At 35.3% G+C, this 20802-nt stretch overlaps 1 protein-coding gene across 1 annotated transcript; it reads right to left on the bottom strand.

The window, feature by feature from the left end:
* Nucleotides 1-1821: 1821 nt before the first annotated feature.
* LOC121413833 (organic cation transporter protein-like) lies at nucleotides 1822-19985 on the bottom strand. The gene is made up of 11 exons (XM_041606802.1): nucleotides 19399-19985; nucleotides 17406-17663; nucleotides 16669-16772; nucleotides 12618-12772; nucleotides 8320-8485; nucleotides 6842-6980; nucleotides 5570-5661; nucleotides 4107-4315; nucleotides 3532-3640; nucleotides 2837-3049; nucleotides 1822-2203 (listed from the first exon to the last, which is right to left on the bottom strand). Exons 1-11 carry the CDS (start codon nucleotides 19546-19548, stop codon nucleotides 2065-2067), a joined length of 1734 nt encoding a protein of 577 aa, XP_041462736.1. The 5' UTR covers nucleotides 19549-19985; the 3' UTR covers nucleotides 1822-2064.
* Between the last annotated feature and the right edge of the window lie 817 nt (nucleotides 19986-20802).

The raw sequence follows: 20802 nt of genomic DNA, 5'->3' as shown, positions 1-20802 counted from the left end.
TATGTTATTATGTTTGTGTTTAATACATGTAGATTAATGGCAGTATACTAGACGAATTATTAACTCATACACTACCCACTTTTTAATGAACCCATAAGAGCACATGCATGAATCTTATAGTTTTTATGTCTTTCTCATTTTATGTTTTCGTCATTCAAATTACCTTTTGCCATGCAATTTGTTTAATGTTTCCGTTGATTTATCAATCATTTCCAATTCGTTTATTATTCAGACACACAATTTACTTTCAGTTAATATTTTTTTCTAGAATTCCACAACGCAAGTAGTTTCAATACCATACCTTATCCGTATTATTTATTTTGTATTTATCTGTGCTATTGTTCTCACATTTTTTTTCGTTATTACCTTGTAAATACATCACAATTCGGCCTTAGCCGCGATGATGTCTTGATTTTTATCAACAAACCATTTATCTATATATATCTCTATCTATCTCTGAAATTGGATCTTAAGTTATGTGACAGTTCTGGAAATACAAATGGATGTCATTTATTGCATAGCTTGAAAAAATATGTATGATAAATCTCTAAATGAGTGTACGACTGCATTCACTCCTACCAGGCAGCGTGTAAAATTCAAATCTCTCCCCTTTCTCTTGCATTCCCCTGAAACGTTTTCTTTAAATTACTAACACGACTAGTTTGATAAGCAAAATTACGGATACTATCCATTACTCCATTTCGAATTGCAAGTATATGAAAATAAGAAATTGCATGTATAATTATCGAATTTGATGAACGAAAAATTGATTTAGCATGGTAATCTAGCTTACTATTATAATTATTTATTTTAATCTATTAATTTCTAAGTAAAGGCTACAGGCAGGCTTAAAGGACAAGTCTACCCACGACAAAAGGTTGATTGTAATAAAAAGAGAAAACTTTAACAAGCATAACACTGAAAATTTCATCAAAATCTGTTGTAAAATAAGAAAATTTTAAAGTTTCGCTTAATTTTACAAAAAAACAGTTATATGCCCATTTAGCTGGTATGCAAATGAGGAGACTATGGCGTCATCCACTCACTTTTGTACTTTATTATATGAAATATTCTAATTTTCTCCTGATTGGCAAGTAATACAACGACTGATTCGTTACTTAACATGGGAAATTAGCATTGTTTAGTACTATATAGTTCAGCTAAGTTGGTCCTTAATGTCAAATCTATAATAAATGAAATATTGTATAATTAAAAAAAAAGAAATAGTGAACGATGGACATCATCGACTGACTCACCTATAGTTGTGCATATCACTGTTTTGTGAAAAATAAGCGAAACTTTAAAATGTCATAACTTAATTATTTCACATCCAATTTTAATAAATTTTTCAGCACAATGCTAGATTGATTTTTCACTATTTGTTTAAGTTGGCATTTTCCTCAGATCGACTTTACCTTTAATCCATAGTTTCAGCTGTTTTTTGTTAAATAGCTGATGATGATGTAAAAATATATATATATAAAAATCGACAATGACAAGTCACATAAACACCTGATTTTTGCAGTATCCTTTTACCCCATTAATTTTCCAAATATTAAATCGAGGTTGCACGGGCCTAATCACAACTGGCAGGCAAAATATATTCATTCGACCCAACCCATTGCTCAATTTTCAAATTTGGTATTTCTGATTGACAACAAATAAATGAATATGGCTGACAATCTACCACTGATTTTAGGGAAGGTACCTACTGAACTTACTTTTTTCCAAATTGGAAAGATATATCACCACTATGGAACTATATTTTCTTTACTGGCGGAAGAATTAAGGGCATTTTACTCTCTCAAGTGATGGATTTTATCCCGTCAGGTGTAGTCTTCATAAATGCTGATTTATCTTTAAACTTTTCTGGTCAGATATGGAATGTCAGAGATTTATCTTATCCATTGGTAGTAAACATTTAACCCTCGAATTTCCTCCTTATTTTTAATGAATTCTTTTTAAATGCCACTTTAACACACGAATTTATTATATGGAAAATGAATTAGGCCTGTGAGCCCTCGAATGAAGTTCTAAATTTCCAAAGATTTAGGTGTAGCGCCCTCACTTGTCGTCCTCCATAATGAATGCTGGGTTCTGATGAGCTGTCCCTGAACTTATCATGTCTTTCTCGCTATGTGTGAGTCCATTCTCATAAGCGTCGTGGTCTTTCTCTTCAATGCTTTCATCAACATGGGTAGTTCTGTAATGGCAGAGAATATTATGAGAAGTTAGAGAGAGGGACTTTGGTAGTAGACGGATATATAATTTCTCGGGGAACTATTTCAGACCTTTCTGTGATCATTGAAGCTTAACTTCTAATTCCCCAAAGATTACAACTTCCCGAGAGATGATACGATATTCCTTCATTTAAAATAAAGTTAAAAACCTTTGGTAAGTTTATTCACCTCGATAAGCAATGACACATGGCATATGATTCTAACTGCAGCCCATCTCAAAACAAGACTTCAGTGAGGCAACAGTAGTCAGCCTTTCAGTCGTTCATTAATGTTAGGGAAATGGTTAACTCCAATTGAAATACGTAGAATTGTATATCAAATGGCAGGATGCAATATAACCGTATTAAAAAAACGAACATCAAGTCATGATTCAAATTATTCCAGAACGAGCAGGTACACAGCTGATGGTGCGACCTTTATACATTTACCTTATCCTGTCTATCGAATTCGACCTTTAAAATCCAACCCATTAAATTTCGTCTATCATTTTATCTTTGATTACGAAATATATAACTAACTAAATAAAATGAACTTCTGTCATTGTCGTGTTTGAAATTGAATAATACTTGAAATAAAATCAAAATGAAGTTTATTACTTCAGTCCGAATTGTTCCCCTTCTTCTAGCGTCTCTGGTAGTTTCCTTCCCCTTGTTTCGGGCAGAGCAAGGGCCGATAGAGAAGCAATGACAGACAGAGACCCGTAGATGACAAGGGGTAGAGGGTCCCAGTACTTCGCCAAGATGAGTACCAAAGGTGCTGAAATACTTGCCACTCGGGAGAACATGGAGCAGTTGCCGATGGCCACACCCCTATTTATTTCCGGAGGGGAGTTCGGGTCGGGGGACAAAGATTATACAATGAAGAAAATACAATAATTAAGTTAAATCAAATCAATGAAACAAATGGTCGTTATTTATTGTATTTCTTTCATGAAACTATATATTTTTTTCTCATTTGCTCAATCAAGACACCGCCAGGAATACCAGCAATGTAGGTCTGCCACATTAGCATTTAACAATATAAAAAAAAAATCAACCAGTTGTTCATGGATTAAGAGTCTCCCGTAAATACCTGTCTCTCAAAACCCACCAACTAAAACAAACATGATCATGATGATGGGTTATGACCTAGATCATTTATATTCGTCTTGGAAAACCTTTCATCGAATCATGCCTACTTTGAATTAAAAATAACATTTCGAGCAGATATTCAATTTAAGCCCGAAAAATTTATAACAATTTACTTTGGTAAAAATGAAGCTTATGTTGCGATATGGTTACGTAGTACTTACCTTATATTTGTCGGATAAAGCTCGACAGTGTATAGATATATTACTGCAAATGAACCGGTAATTCCAAACTTTCCCACCATAGCAACAGTTGTCAAGGCAACGCCAGATGCTACAAGGAAAGGAGTAAGATGAATGTAATTTTAGGCTCCTAATTCTTAAATATTTTGCCTGTTATTGTTATACATTTTCCGAAAGAAATCAGCATCTAAATGAATTTTAATTCTCCATTACAATCTCTTCAACAATTTCTTCAACTAATCTGTTACCAGACGTTCTCAATTTAAAAAAAAATCATGTGCGTATTTTCGATCGGGGGAAGAATTCTACTTGTTAGGTTGTAATGATATGAATGCATATTTTGTCCTCGCGACCTCTTCTGATAGTCAGGTGCTTTATTCCCGAAGGAAATTGGTTGAGTCAGGGCTGACATGATAAATATATAGAAAAGGATGTTTCTTATAAATTCCTCGCCTCATGAAATTATTTGTTTGCCTCTTTTTATCTTCATAGTTCAGTGGGATAAATCCTATTTTATTATGTTTTACTTTTTTTTACAGAAAGTAATACAATCTTACGTATAAAGGCACTTGACAGGCAAGCCAAACCACCAACCATCAAGCAGAAGAAGAGACTGAATCTCCGACCAAAGAATTCTACGATGAATATATCCATAAAGTAAGCTGGGATTTCGATACCACCAGTGATCGCGAAGGCGACGTAGTCGTTGACACCTAGATTTGAACTATTCAGAGACAGGCCGTGATAGACCATAGCATTCACCATCCTAGAGAAGGGAAAAATTAAGAATGGGAGGATAGGTGATATCAAGTGAAAGTGTGACAATTAGCGTGGCAATATCATTCCCAGTTCAAAGCATGCCAACGGGACGTATGCCACTGCTTACTGAGCTGAACATAATGTGCGCGTCGGCATTCAAGGACAAGTCCACCACAACAAAAAAATGTTAAATAGGATAAAGTAAAACAATAATCCAACAGCATAACACTGAAAATTTCATCAAAATCGGATGTAAAATAAGAAAGTTATGACATTTTAAAGTTTCGCTTAATTTCATAAAACAGTTATATGCACATCCAGGTCGGTGTGCCAACGAGGAGACCGATGACGTCACCCACTCGCTATTTAATGTGAAATATGCTAATTTCTCCTCATGTCAAGTGAAACAACTGTTGATTCCCCCTGAACATGTGGAATTGGCATTGTTCAATCCTCTATGGTTACATCAAGGTTGGTCCTTACTGTAAAATCTGTAAAAAATGAAATATTGTATAATAAAAAAAAAGAAATAGTGTGTGATGGACATCATAGACCGACTCATTTGCATGACACAGAGTTGTGGGTTTCACTGTTTTGTGGAAAATAAGCGAAACTTTAAAATGCCATAATTATACCTCCCAGTTTGATAAAATTTTAAGCTTTATGCTAATTTGATTTTCCCTATTTATTCAAATTAACATTTTCTGGGGTTTACTTGACATTTAAAGCATGACTTAGTCACATTAAAGTTTATGTGAAACATCCCCAGGATATTATTACCTATACACATATTTTTGTACAATGTTCAAAACGTGGAGCGTAAGTCTAGGTTACACTTTACTCTTTAGGAAACGGCATTCTGACCAGACGTAACGTATATATAATCGAAATCGATGTTTCGTGACTGCACAGTAGATTAATTTCAGTTAACACACTATACAAGATTTGTATGAAATCATTTCGCATCCTTGCATCTGCTTTTTTTTTCAATCAACTTATAAATGCCTAGCTAGAAAAAAAATGAGTGTAGTGAGCACTGGACACTGCAAGAACTGCAGCTCGAGCGAATACTGGGGTACTGATGAACAAATGCTTTTTGGAAATGATTATTTCTATCATAATGCCTAATATTTTTATTTCATTTACGACTCGAACAATGTTTGTGAGAGCTAGATTGCTTGTGATACAGACAAGATGTTTCTTAGAAGATGGGGGGGGGGGGGGGGGGACTATGAATAAAATTGTTTCAGTGATGACCTACCATATAAAGACCAAGTTTATGGTCCTCATTCTCATTCTAGGTGTGCGGATCAGATCGAGACCAGATGGTCGATGTGCCTTGCGGATTTGATCCTGATGGGGAAATAAAGGACATCCAAAGCGTATTTAAAGATTACAGACGCTCTACGACTGAATATAATGGCTTTATTTGAAAAATCACACGAAATAAACTGACTAACAACCCATCGATTGTATAACCGTTTCCAGTAACTCTTTATATTTGCACCATGCCCGCAATGAAATAGTACCCACAAGCGTTTAGTAACTACATAACCATGATATTTTCCAGCCCTAAAGAAAAGTTTGTGTAAAAAATACCAGAAAAATAACATAGAATGCTGGTGAAGGTTTCAGGTAAATCCAACAATGAATAAATGCATAAATTTCAATCTTCCAGTGATTTATGATAAAAAAAAATTTCTTTCAAGAGTGGATGTGAAATAATTTGCATGCTGATACACTGAAAGTACAATTTAAAAAAAAAAACAAAGAAAAATCTAGAATTTTGCATTGTGGAATTGAGCTCGCCAATGAATTAGCATATAGAAAAAAATGTACTTGTTATTCTTTGACTGATTTCCCCCCAAAAATCCACCAACATTTTTCATCGTCTTTGTGATATTTTTACAATAAAATTTATGTCAGGGCGAACTTCCCTTAGGAAAAACAATACCCTCCAAAAAATAAAGAAATAAGCGCGTGCATATTGACTTCCTTTCGAATTGCTTTGTCAGTGATTACGCTATCGACGGTACGAGACTGGCACAACATAATTGATACCTTGTCATTATCCTTATCATTAATTTCATTAAGAGACTTATAATCGGCAAGAAAACCTAACTGCTGGTACTCGAAATTATCAAATGAGGCCATTTGTGTCTACCAATATCCAAGTCAAAGTTTTTTGCAAGTACAAGGTGAGTAGTTGAAAAAAAAATCCCCGTAAAACCTCTTACATCAGTAATGCTAGGTTCACTTCCCAGTCGTTTTATTCCATTGTTAACACACCCTCACACAGATGAAATCGATATCCGGTTTGCTGCCACTTTTACCAATTGTGCAACTTTGCGCGTCGAATATAATATGAAAATAATTCAATATGTGCTTTCAGGGACAAATACAAAATTAGGTGAGGAAGGGCTGATTTTCCAAATGTGGGTAGAAGGGTAATTTGATATAGATTCGCCTTCGAACCCTATTCTATAAAAAACAACACGAGAGAGAATGACAAAGAAAAGCGTTCTCTTTTTACCTCTTCTTCCCTGTATTCTTTTGTAAACAATGGCTTCGGTAGTTCGGCTTTGTTGACTTCGGCCACTTTGCTGATAACTTTTTCGGCCTTGTCATATTTCCCCACAGATATAAGCCATCTTGCAGACTCGGGTAGCCATCTGAAATGGAATGGAGTAAAAGACTCTAATAACCGATAAACGTTTGGTATCTTTTTGGAGGTATCTTAGCTTTAGGAATATTAGGTAATTAAAATATATATATATATATGTATATTTGTATCTTTAAGCCACTGATGAGTTAATCATGAAAAGTTATAGTAGGCCCTCTGTATCTGCTAGAATTCTCAACATTGATAAAAGTTGATTACTCAGAAAAAATTAATAAGATGATGGAAAAATAAAAGTACATAGGAAAAACTACGTATGTTACACGTTTCATAAGTAATTATTTTAAACATTCTTTTTTTAAGAATGGTTCACTAGTCATACAAGTGCACCACATAAACCACAATTATAAACAAACGTTATTCATAACCACAATTATGAAATATTTGTTTGTCATTGAAGTTTAACTTTTCTAAAAACCGCAATAATACAACCACGTTAACAAAAGTTAAGTGTATTATGCAAATATTTTCAGAAGAAAATATGCAAGTGGTTACAATCTTAGACGTATATAGGGTATTGGAAGACGAATATAACTTTAGCTTTAAATTGCACTTCTTGTTATTTCTTTTACTGATGTTAATATCATTTTATGCATTCACTGTTAGTCTATTTGATTTGAATTAATTTCAAGCTGCATTTTTAAGTTTAATCGCGCTACGAATATGCACAAAGCATTTTGTTTTGAATAAGAGTTTTGCAGGCCAACGCGTAATACTTCTGCTCACTTCTAACCAGTGGGAAGATAAATGATACATTTATTAGGCGTCGCAAGAAACTTGCGATCAATTGCAAGTCTCTTTTCGTTCCCTAAATTAATTATAAGTTTTGGAATTAATTGTAAATTTGCAATTGATTTCTAATTTGCTTCTTGAAACAAGCAGTGTTTGATTTGATACAGTTAGAATTAACATTTTAATTTGAAAATTGCAACAGAATGTTTGCAATTGATTGCATATATTTTCTTGCAATACACCCTAAGACTGGAGAACTTGCATTTTCCCCACCAACAAAATAACGCACAATGGAATGGCCAATATTGGCGTGGACAGATCTTCGTCCACATATCCAGAGATCTTAAAGATGTAACAACCGGTTACAGCCAACACTGTACCGCGAGCGAGGCCGGGTAACCGAGGCCAATGCCTGACTGAATGCAGCCACACCCACCTTGCCCAATCACACGGTCAGACACGCATAAAAATGCGCAGCCACACACACGTCAAGCGGTCACACCTCCTCCACACAGACGCGGTCCCTCACGCACGCGTACACACCCTCACACCCCACTCTCCCCCAAACACACACATGCGAACAAACAGTATATTCTTACATAAAACATATGAATAGAAATAGGAGAGGCAGCGTTACGATGAGTGTCAGAAGACGCCAGGATCGGATGAAATAAGCAGGAAGAGCAAGGAACATGTAGCCAAGAGCATAGGTGGTAGAGACTAGAATGATCAGGGATCTCTTTGATGGTCCGATGTACTCCGTCCCTGGGGTCCAAACATATGAAAACGTGAATAATTTATTTCATACAAACTAAATATGCAAAATCAGAAAAAAAGACACTATGTATGCAATTCAGATTTGAAATTTAATTTTGTTCTAACATATGATGCCTTTAATAAGCCGCTAGAGAGACAAATTATTTTGCAAAAAAAAAAACAGTTGAAAAAAGGACATCATAATATACATATACATGTATGTGAGGGTGTTTGTGTAAGGTATATAGACCGACGTTGTATGTTTAATGATCTTCTTTATTCATATTATACATATAGTGCATGCTGTTGAGTTCAATATACCATGATATGAGTGTCCATAGATTTAGATTTAGATTTTATTCATTTTCCGTTCACAAAGCACAACAAAATCAAACAATACATAGTCAAATTTAAAGTACAACATCAATCGAAATAAGGTATAAACAATGAGAATTAATGCAAACTGCAAACTAAAGTAACTTTGACTATAATAACTATATAAAACAGAACGGAGGGGCTTGCCAAGAAAAGCGAAGCTTGTATGGGAGGCAAGCCCCCGTAACTTAGTTTCAATACGTATATTACAAAACTATAGTATAAAGGAGAGACGGAAGACAGTTTAAAAGGAGGCTGTACAAAATATCGAAGGTAACAACGAAAGAGTGAACCAAATTAGAATAAATGATAATAGTAATAACAAAAAAATAATAAAAAATAACAACATGGTTACAATAATTGTGATTATGAGGGAAGAACAGAGGCAAATATAGGGAGAGAGGGGGTGCAGGTACAATTGGAGGTGCAAAGAAGAGCATGGCAGGTGCGGAAACAGGTAGCAGGCAAGTTGTATGGTGGGAGGGAAAAAAAAATTGTATTTGGTTTTGGTTATGTGGTAGATTGACTTGTTTGTGTAAAGTATTGGCAAATAAGCATCTTTTTAAGGTTATGTTTAAAAATTGTGATGCTTGGGGATTCCTTAAAGGCGTTGGGCAAGGAATTCCAATATACAGGACCAGAAAAAACAAAAGAATTTTTTGCAAGTAAAGTTCGGGTTGGAGGTAGGTGATAAGAGTTTCGTTGTCTTGTAGGATAATCGTGTACAGAGGAGTTTTTGCAGAACATAATTGAAAAAATTGCGGGGAGATCATCTTTATTTAGTTTGTACATAAATTGGCCGAGTTGGAACAGATATATATCATTAACTTTAAGGATTTTGTTTTCAAAAAATAATTTATCTGTGTGACAACTGAAATGTGTATGAAATATTATCCTAAGTGCTTTTTTCTGTAACAAAAGTATCCTATGTAATTGTGTTTGAATTGCACAACCCCATGCCAAAATACCGTAATTAATGTATGGTAATATTAAGGTGTGATATAATGTAAGTAGTGTACGAGATGGAAGGAAAAATTTGAGCTTGTTGATAATTCCAATATTTCTTGAAATTGTTTTGCATATATTATCGATGTGTGGTTTCCATGACAATTTATTATCAATAAGTACACCCAAGAATTTTGTTTCAGAAACATTTTCAAGGACAGTGTTTTCAAAGATGAGATTGCCAGGCAAACTATTTACTCTATTACTAAATAACATGTAATTGGTCTTTTGTAAGTTAAGTGAGAGTTTATTTGCCTTGATCCATTCAGTCACATGCATGAGTTCAGAGTTAACGATCCTAATAAGTTGGTTTATGTTATCGTGAGAAAAGAAAATGTTGGAATCATCGGCAAAGAGTATGAATGAAAGTAAATTTGAAGTTTTGTGGATGTCATTGATGTATGTGATAAAAAGAAGAGGGCCTAGTAAGCTACCCTGTGGTACCCCGCATGTAATTGGAAGGTTGGATGAATTGTGATTATTTATTGATACAAACTGAGTCCTATCTGTAAGGTAGCTCTTGAACCACTCCAAGGCCTTCCCCCTAATACCGTAATGAGATAGTTTATGCAAAAGGATTTCGTGGTTAATGGTGTCGAAGGCCTTGGAGAAGTCCAAGAAAATACCGACAGTATGACAACCTTTATCAGTGGAAGTAGTGATTTTGTTAATGAAAGATAAAATTGCATGCGAGGTGCTGTGATTTTCGCGAAACCCAAACTGAAAGTCCGAAAAGATATTGTTTATTTTAAAGAACGTACTGGTTCGTGTATGGACAAGTTTTTCAAGAATTTTTGATAACGAGGTGAGCAATGATATGGGACGGTAGTTGGAGACGTTGAAATATAAACGCACGCGAGAAATTTGAAATTGAACGATATTGTATATTGAACGATAATAAGCATGTACTATGCGGTATATGATATGGGAACACAAAATTGTAATCACTGGATCACCTTATAAGGTTTTGTACACTCCGCTACCGTGCAGAAATTGCCGGTATATGCCACGATCGTGGCCATATACCGAATTACGAAATTGCAATTGACCAATCAGAAGCCTTCTCTCATACCATCCATCTTATATACTCACTTTATTGGGCTCATTGTTTTAAACACACCCTCTCTGACTCGTTATCATAGACACAGTGACAGAGATGGATAATAAGATTAATACAATAGGGACAGAGAGAGGACAGCATAAAGTTAAACAAACTGAGCGGAAGATCGATAGATGCATACATGTAGATATGAAAGATGGATGTAGCGTAGAAGGTAATGGTGGTGTCACACCTTGGCGTTTTAGACAGCGTATGCCCGACGTATCAAAAATTCTCTGAAACGTCGGCATACTCTGAACTTTGATTTTTTTCAACTCTGGGCGTATACTTAGCGTATTCATAACGAGTTGGACTTATACATAACGTATTAGTAACTTATACCGAACGCTTCGTTAACTTATAAGTAACGTATTCCAACGAATGCTTAGCGTATTGCTGGCGTACACAACTCATGCCCTACGATAGCCTAACTTACGCATAGCGCGCGGAAGCGTATCGCTGACGAACACGTGTCGTAGCCTATACGAAGACATAGTTTTGTCTTGATGTCCAAGAGGAGCAGCTCATGTGCGAATTCCTTCGAGAAAACGCCATGATCTGGGACATCAAGAAGACATGAGTTCCTCCTGTGAACCCCACCTTTATATACCAATTCCTATATAAACGTTTTCAATACACCATTATACGGTAGCTGTAAGTTATAAACACGTTCAGTAAGTTTTGTGGTCGCCCGGAGCACGTTTTTCTTCATACGTCTTCATACGTCAATATACGTTGGAGTTACGTTACACATACGTTCAAAGCACGTTACTCATAGGTTAGAAGTTTTAGGGTATGCTGGACATTATCTCGACGTACATCGACTTATGAGTAACTTACGAGTAACGTGTGTCAACGTGTATCAACGATCGCGTAACTTGCCGACAACTTATGGCCCGCGTATACGGGACGTATGAGCCATACGCTGGCAAACGTCGTGAAATTTTGTGCTTGCGCAAAATTTTTCAACGACCTCGCCGTATGACGACATATACCAGCGTGTTTTAGCGTACTCTTAACGTATGAAAAATTACCCGTAACGTATTTGACGTACGCCAGCGTATTCGCCAAATTCCTCATACGTCGGGCATGTCTAAAACGCCAAGGTGTGACAGCGCCATTCAAGTATTTTTTGTGCGTCTGCAGGCCTGGACGAAATTGTGGCTGGGTAGGTGTGCGAGAGAAAGCGAGGGTGAGAGTGAGAGAGGTTGAGTATATGTTTGTGAGCGTATGTGTGTGTGTGTGTCTGGGATCATGAAATAAGAGGTGGGCGCTTGCCGATATGTGGGACATAAAAATATTGTGCCAGATTGAAATCAACCGTTTTTTTAATAACCAAAGCGGCTTTTGAAATTTCGTTCTTGGCAAGACTCAATCTTCCGTCAATGATATTGACTGCAGTAAACTCACAATGGCGTTTTACCGATCGCGCCACACCAGATGAGCGATACGTTGGAAACTACGCTTTCTTATATACATATTATATATAATATTCCATGAAACCATGAATATTCACTAGACGTAGTCTAACAAAACAAACCCTGTTGAGTATTATTTATGTTACCAGTAATTAGCCCTTATCGTAAATGGGGAAAACGCGAAACGTAATACTGAAAATATCTTTGTTGGTCAACTCTCTGTCTATTACCATAATGTTCTCACCTATCACATACAGGGTGATGTTGAAGGCAATGTTTCCGAAACCCATGAAGAAACGCATCGTGGCAAAGAACCACCATGTCGGCGAAAAGACGATCGCCACTCCAGATATAAGAGAAACAAGGTTAGTAAGAAAGAGTGTCCACCAGCGACCAATTCTGCAGGAATGATAATGAGGATGGTGATAATGATAATAGAAATAGAGATAGATATAGGAGTGGGCTATAAATGGGTGATTTTTGGTTTTACTGTGGGAACAGTTTTTTTTTATTCGTTTTACCTTATCTCAACATGAAAAGACAAAATTTTTGTCTCGGGTCCGAGGAAAAAGTGTGCCGAGCCAAAATCCAAAATGGCCGCCAAAAAAAAACCCCCAATTTGTTTTTCCTAAAATTTTCAGGCAGTTTGTTTTCCCTAAAATTAGTACTTTTGAACCATTATTTGTAGAGTTAAGAGGTAATTTTACTTAAATTGTCAAATCTTTAGACCCTGTTTTCAGCCCCAATTTAGGTTCCATCGTCTTGTGGTTCTTGGATATTAGACGATGCCAGTTAACCAGTAGTAATCATCTTCTTAAAGCTGTATTGCTTTTATTCCAAAATTCGGATTGACGGGTATTTGCAAAATACATCTTATCAAATAAAATAAAAGGCCATTCATCCATAGGGGCTGTATGGTACATGTATACAATGTACTGTATATAATACAGTACACTGCATATATCCATGCATTGACCACCATGACAAATAGGCCTATAACAAGTCCTGCATATGAACTATATGGTCATAGTTTCAGTGAGCTCGTGAGGTTTAGAATTAGATTGTGACTTGTGATTTTGATTGCTTGTTTAATAGATGATGTAATGATAAACATAAATTGCACGTAAGCATCATGTACGTACATGTACATGCATATGTACGTACATCACATATTTAGCAGGCTTTATAGCCATACCTTCTTCATTTGGAGGCTTGTTTTTACCTGATGGTCTAACCCTAAGTTTATGGGGTCAGGAAACTACCAAGGTAACATTGTTCAACGGCCAATCAGAATCAAGGACTCCATGCAAGTTACCATTGGACGGCAAAGTTACCATAATCAGAATAGCCACAGTGTACATGTATTGCCATAGGATTGACTATGATCCAATATATTTTCCTCTCCTCACCCCCTGGATGAGCATAATTGACAAAGCATGTCTTCAATTTCTTAGACATTTTCGATTTCTCAACAGCTTATTTCTATGACACTATATATACACAACAAAAAAGTAAGTCCCCCCTTAAACAACCATCAATAATTTCCGAACCAATGCCAGTTTTTAATATATTTTTACATGAGCGTGTAGGTAATTTTATAAGCTACCCTCTGAGTAAATGTTGTAAACGTATTTTGCGTCATGCTTCAGTGAGCACCGTCAGAGGGCAAAAATGTCACTTTTCAAACGTCACAAGCCAAATATCATGACTTTGATTCCATTTTATTGGAACTAATTCCACATTCTCATCATGAAAAATAGTCACAAGGCTTGTAAAAGGTACTTTCTACAACACGATACAACTTTTTTGGCTAAATTTCACGGTTGAATAAACACAAGTCCACATTTGCTATAATTTGATTTTTATACATTCATATCAATAAGAATGGAAGAATATGATGACGGTTATTTTTGGGAAGAGTATCTTCAAAAACTTTCATCGTTTCACGGTTCAATGAACATTTATTGAAAACAAAAAATACGATTTTTAAATATAATAGGCAAGTTTTGTGTCATTTTGGTAACTGAAACTGATCTTTTATCATTTTTTTCGTTATGTTCACGACCATTTAACATGTTTCAATGATTCAAAGGCGTTTAATTAAACATTCACGCTTGAATGAACATGTGGAATGTGATTAGCTCTTTTTTACGTTATTGGAAAAATTTCAATTTGTAACTATGGATATCTGTCACAAACGTCCTTGCATAGTTCATTTGATTTGATTTTTATGAAAATCCCGATGCTTAATGCATCAGTGAGCACACAATATTCGAAAATTATGCAAATGAGAAGAAAGTTCAAGGCCTTGGCCCCACTCTGTGCCGTGTTGAATGGTTTATTTTGGTGTGCGCGCCTTTTGGATAGTGTTACTCTGAAGCCATGTACGAAGTTTCATGAAATAACTGATGAGTGAGCACTCATCAAATTGGGGAAATTGGTATTTTCAATGTCACAGACTCATTTTAAAGGGTAATAAAGTGAATATTGAGGGCGAATTTGGTTTCAAATGTTTTTTTATCATCCATCATTTCTATCACCACACACTTTCCGAACTTTAAACATATTTTTCATGGTTGAGCGAGCACATTCGAAAACTTAGGAATGAATACGCTTTATACGGCTTAAATGTATTTTTTGCGTAACAATTTCTCATGATCAGTTTAATTTATGGGCAAATCAGTGGTGGATCCAGAATTTTAAAATGGGGAGGGGCCTATAATCGGGGGAGCCACCAACATTTTCAAATTTTAACATGATCTAATAAGTTGTAGAGGATACCATCCTAAACCCTATGATGATACGTCACAATACAGGGGCCGCGGAACGGGTTTCAAAGTTGGGGGGGGGACTGAGCCAAAAGTGGAGGGTGGGGGCTGACCATGCAAAAAATCACAATCGTTTGGTCATTTTTGCACATGCTTTATGAAAAAAGTGGGGAGCTGACCCCCCACCCACCTCCCCCGCTTCCGCGACCCCTGCAATACAATGTGCTCACTCAACCATGAATATACGATATCAAAATTGTGTGTGGAGTGACTAAATGATGGATAGTAAAACAGTATAACACCGTAAAATTCACCTAAAATCAACTTTTTGTCCAACTTTGCATTTGCACAATCTCAAACACGACTCTTGTGACTTTCAAAAATTGTCATTTTTAATTCAATCTTTCATAACTCATGCATGACTCAACTGATCAGTCTCATATTTCTCCAGGAGTTGCCTAAAGAGTGTAAAAAAACACCTTCGAAATATCATATCTCAAAGTAATTCCGTTCAAAAGTTACAGCAATTTGATTTAGGGGGGAATTACTTTTTTTGTTGTGTATAGTTTATATGCAGACCTTGTCATGGTGGTCAATGCATGGCCATACATGTATGCAGTGCACTATGTACAATACAATGTATACTGTAGCCCCTACGGATAAATTACATTTTTATCTTTATTTCGCAAATATCCGTAAAACCCAAAGTAGAGGAATAAAGGCAATATAGCTTAATGTAACTACTTGCTATATGGAGCTTGTATCGTCCAATATCCAAGAACCACAAGACAATGAAATCTAAATTTTGGCTGAAAAAAGGGTCTAAAAATGTGTAAATTTAGGGAAAATCACCATTTAACTCTACAAATAATGGTTTGTAAAAACATATGAATAGACAAAACCAGAGAAAAAGACCACCAAATAGAGAAGTTGTAGCCAAAACTGTGATTTTTTTTGGGGGGGGGTTGAGTTGGTGGCCATTTTGGATTTCGGCCCGGCACACTTTTTTCTCGGACCCGAGACAAAAAATATTGTCATTTCATGTTGAGATACATTACAAAGAATAGATAAAAAGTGTTCTCATATTAAAATGACCCTAAAAAGTATTTTTGACCCTTGTATAGCCCACTTTAATTATAATAAAACTAGTATAAATCAAAGTAATTATATGATAAGTATAATACAAATAATGATACAATCAGTAATATTAGTCATAACAAATATAACATCAATAACAACAATGAAAATGAAAGTTTATTTCGATATTCATCAAGAGCAATAATGATTCTAATATTCATGAAACGCAATATTTACATATGGCTTTACATTAATCAGCATATAATCAACAGTAAAAAAAATATATCATTTGTGGCGAGAACTATTGAAATTAGCCCTTCGTCATGCTTTTAATATCCGACCAAAGCCACCATTTTACATACAGTGTATTAGCTTCAGTCTGTGAAATGCCACAACTTTGAGAAGCAAGATTTAATTGTCAACACGGTCAAGGTAATAGATTAAACTTACATATCTGAGAGGATTCCGAAGAATATAGATCCAGCCAAGAAACCTCCGTAGTATATTGATTGAGAAACTTGGGTAAGGTCACCTTTGCCACATACCAGATCAAACTATTATTATCACCAAAGAAGAAAGGAGAGAGTATAAGTTTCTTTCATTAATATTGTCATATCATTATTATTACCCTTCTTGAGGTTTGTATTTTATTGAAACTGTTGTTACTACTACTACTACTTCTACTACTACTACTACTAATACTAATACTACTACTACTACTACTACTATTACTACTACTACTACTACTACTACTACTTCTACTATTACTACTACTACTACTTCCTCTTCCGTTTCGTATTCTTCTTCTACTACTACTGCTACTACTACTACTACTACTACTACTACTATAACTGCTACTACTACTACTACTACTACTACTTCTACTACATCTACTACTACTTCTACTCCTACTACTACTACTACTACTACTACTACTACAACATCTACTACTGCTGCGGTATATGCACTGGTTTGTAGAGATATGAATTCTGTATTGTTCCAACTGAGGCATTATATCATATGAAAATGATATCAAGTGATATGAAATTTAGCACTCATAATTATTTTTGAAAGTGTACTATTCACAAACGATTACTCAGGTAATTAGTCCTTGCTTGGGTGTACATTTTTTTTTAATCAATCGATATGACAAGAAATAGATGACTAGAAATAAAACAAAAGCTTACATCTGTTACTGTCGTTGTCTCGTATTGGCTATCATCGTATACCCATCCATCTTCACATGATGTCGTTGCGCTGCTGTAATTGGACGGATCTATGCTAGGCCAGAATCCCACTCCTGACACATTATATTTCTCACACTGTGCGTAGACCAGCTCTCCATCTGATGTGTAGTTAGACGGGATGCTACCATTTTTCTGGGCTTGTTCGCAAGCTTCATCCGATAATCCATATTTTTCACATCCAGGATCCCATTCTGGAGTCTTAAAAAAGATTGTTAAAAAAGGAAAAAAATATTCATGATGATAATGGTGACAAAAATCAATAACGAAGAGGACAATTACAATTCTCAATTAATGATAGTGGTAACAGTTACTGACATAATAATAATGATAACAATTTATATTGCTATTGATATCTTAATGAAGAACGAGATAAAAGAATATGTAATTTTGCATGTTATATTGATTTTGACTTTTGATATACATCTATAAGAAAATCGGCTTCAGATCATCTTGATTCAATCAAAATACCATGACAAATTTGAAAATAATCATGAAGGTAAGTTTCTGAAAATTTGTGTAAAAATATTCACCAAATTAATGTCAAAAGCCACAAATCCCCTTTGAGTTTAATGGCCAGTCGTGCCAGTTAATGAGTTTTATTATTATATAATCATCGATAGGTTTTATGAAACATACCCTATCGTGAAACCAAATCACGATTGTCCAAAAAGAAATAATTCCAACCTTTGGCCGAAGCCCTACTGACTATTTGTCTATCCTTGTGTTATTTCGACCATTATTGTATGGATTAGGAGATTAACATGATTAAAGGGAATCTCAATTTTTGTCAACTATGGATATTTGAAATCATTCCCACCTTTTCTACACTGCTTTAACAGACAACAATGAACTATAAAGTGGACTTGATCGACTGTTAAGCAAGAAATATCGTTTAAAATCCATATTGAAGAAATTATGCTGGCGAAATCTTAATGCCTTCCGCAAATTACTCTGCAGGAATAATAGACGCCACAATTAGTCTAAACTTTGTGTCATAACATTGTGCATTGACATACATTGACGTTTTGTTTTTTCAATTCTCATTATTATATACATTTTAAAGCATATCAGAAACATGAAAAGACTGTGTACGTATTACTTAACACTTGCATTTTTCTAATGAATTTTAGTTTATTACTCAGTGGTAATCTCTCTGGACGTTTAATTTAATTGTAGAATACATTAAAAAAAAATGGTGATTCGTCGAAGATCGTACACAAAATAGTTTCCCCTTGATACACTATTTCAAACATTACTCTGCTTTTTCAGTAAACGGATTTTGCAGTATCTTTTCAGGAAGTAAAGGCAGTTACTGTACCATGTGCAAGGTGCTTAAACTTTAAGTAGAATGAGGTTTCCAATACATATAGATGGATAACTTGACCATATTGCATTTGATCTATTCTTTCAACATACATGTAATCTAAATTGTTCGTATGGTACCCTACTCATAAGTACTAATAGTAGTTAAAGCGGGGTTGCGATGTATGCTAAAAATAGCGAGGCCATTTATGTGCAGTGGAATGTTTTTGTAGCGGGCAAGGTGCTGAACATGCAAAATTATTGTGAAAAGAAGATGGCGATTTTATCAAAAGGTTTTTGTTCAAAATTGTTTGATAAATGGGGAGGGGGTGCAAGGGCATTGGAGCTCGCACGTCTCCCCGTCTGCGGCTCCTTCCCTGTAAAAAAATATATCCTTTGTGTTTATCATGGATCCATTATTTGAAATATTCCAATAGATGTACAGTTCTGTAATACCAGAAATGAATTACGTTGAATTGTTTGTAGCATAATCTCATATGGAAAGACAGATATTGTTGACAGCTCACCAAATGCATTTATATCCACTGAGAATCACGTGGGTTATCCGAAATTAATAGTATTGATAAGAATATTTTATAATATTCTTCATGGTAATCATCAATGGTCTTACCGCACACCAGTGGTCAACGGAAGCATTCATGAAAACTGATATCATCGTTGCCCAAGAAACGGTGAACTTAAATATTAGTGAGATCACATAGACACGTTGCTGGTAGGGTCCGAACTCTCCGACCGTCTTTAGAATGTCATCAAACTTCATTTTTAAATAATAAATTGCAAACAAACGGAAAAACTAACATTCAAGATATAAGGAAGCTCAACAATTGAGTCATTAGCGTGAATGGGGAAAACAAAACGTTTCCGACAAAAATGCCCATCTACTTAATCTATGTATTCGTTTGTTACTAAGTCTCTCTGTCTGTGTTGTAATAGTATCTTTGCCTTTTTATTTGTTATTCTGAAGTTTTATCACCTAAATCTAAAGTTCACTTTAGAGATTATCGCATCTCTGATGAATGACGTTCCGATGATCGCAATTGTGTAAGAAGGACACGCACGAACAGTAGTGAAAAGTTATATACGCAAAATAAATATGTGTGTGCAAGTGGGGTGTGCGAGTGTCCACACAAGGACGTGGGTACGCATACTAATTTGTCTCCTCCCTCTCTAAACCGGCATCTATACACAACAAAAAAGTAAGTCCCCCTGCAACAAACATCCATAATTTCCAAACCAAAGCGAGTTTTTAATATATTTTTACATGGGTGTGTAGGTAATTTATTATGCTACCCTCTGAAGAAATTTCATGGACATATTTATGTCATGCTTCAGTGAGCTTATCAAAAGTCACAAGCCAAATATCATGATTTTGATTCCACTTTATTGGAACGAATTCCACATTCTCATCATGAAAAAAAGTCAGAGGGCTTGTAAAAGGTACTTTCTAAAAGCCGATACAACTTTTTTGGCTAAATTTCACGATTGAATAAACACAAGTTAAAATTTGCTATCAATGAAAATTTAATGAAAGAAAAAATACGAATTTCAAATATCATACGCAAGTATTGTTTCATTTTGGTAACTGAAATGATCTTTTCTCATTTTTTCTGGTTTTTTATGACCAATTAGACCAATTAAAATGCTTCAATGTTTCAAATGCGTTAAATTGAACATTCACGCTTGAATGAACATGTAGAATGTGATTAGCTCTTTTTTTTATATTACTGGAAAAAAAATGCAATTGCTAATTATGGATATCTGAAACAAACCTCCTTGCACAGTTCATTTGATTTGATTTTTGTAAAATTCCCGATGTCTAATACTTCAGTGAGCACACAATATTCGAAAATTATGCAAATGAGAACAAAGTTAAAGGCATTGGCCCTACTCTGCGTTGTATCGAATGATTATTTTGGTGTGCGCACCTTTTGGATTGTATTAATCTGAAGCCATATGCGAAGTTTCATGAAAGAATCGTTGGCAGAAATTGCAAAAAACGTCCATAAAAAAAAAC

The sequence above is a fragment of the Lytechinus variegatus genome, chromosome 4 (genome assembly GCF_018143015.1).
Source record: "Lytechinus variegatus isolate NC3 chromosome 4, Lvar_3.0, whole genome shotgun sequence".
NCBI lineage: Eukaryota > Metazoa > Echinodermata > Echinoidea > Temnopleuroida > Toxopneustidae > Lytechinus > Lytechinus variegatus.
This window is presented reverse-complemented; position numbering and strand designations above follow the sequence as displayed.

Bases quoted from the DNA above. Each gene is read 5' to 3' on its own strand.
- LOC121413833 (XM_041606802.1), bottom strand. From the start codon at position 19,548: ATGAAGTTTGATGACATTCTAAAGACGGTCGGAGAGTTCGGACCCTAC. The intron at 3,050-3,531 runs GTAAGTACTACG...GGAAATAAATAG, and splicing joins CTTTATCCGACAAATATAAG to GGGTGTGGCCATCGGCAACT. The intron at 2,204-2,836 runs GTAATAAACTTC...CTGCCATTACAG, and splicing joins GGGGAACAATTCGGACTGAA to AACTACCCATGTTGATGAAA.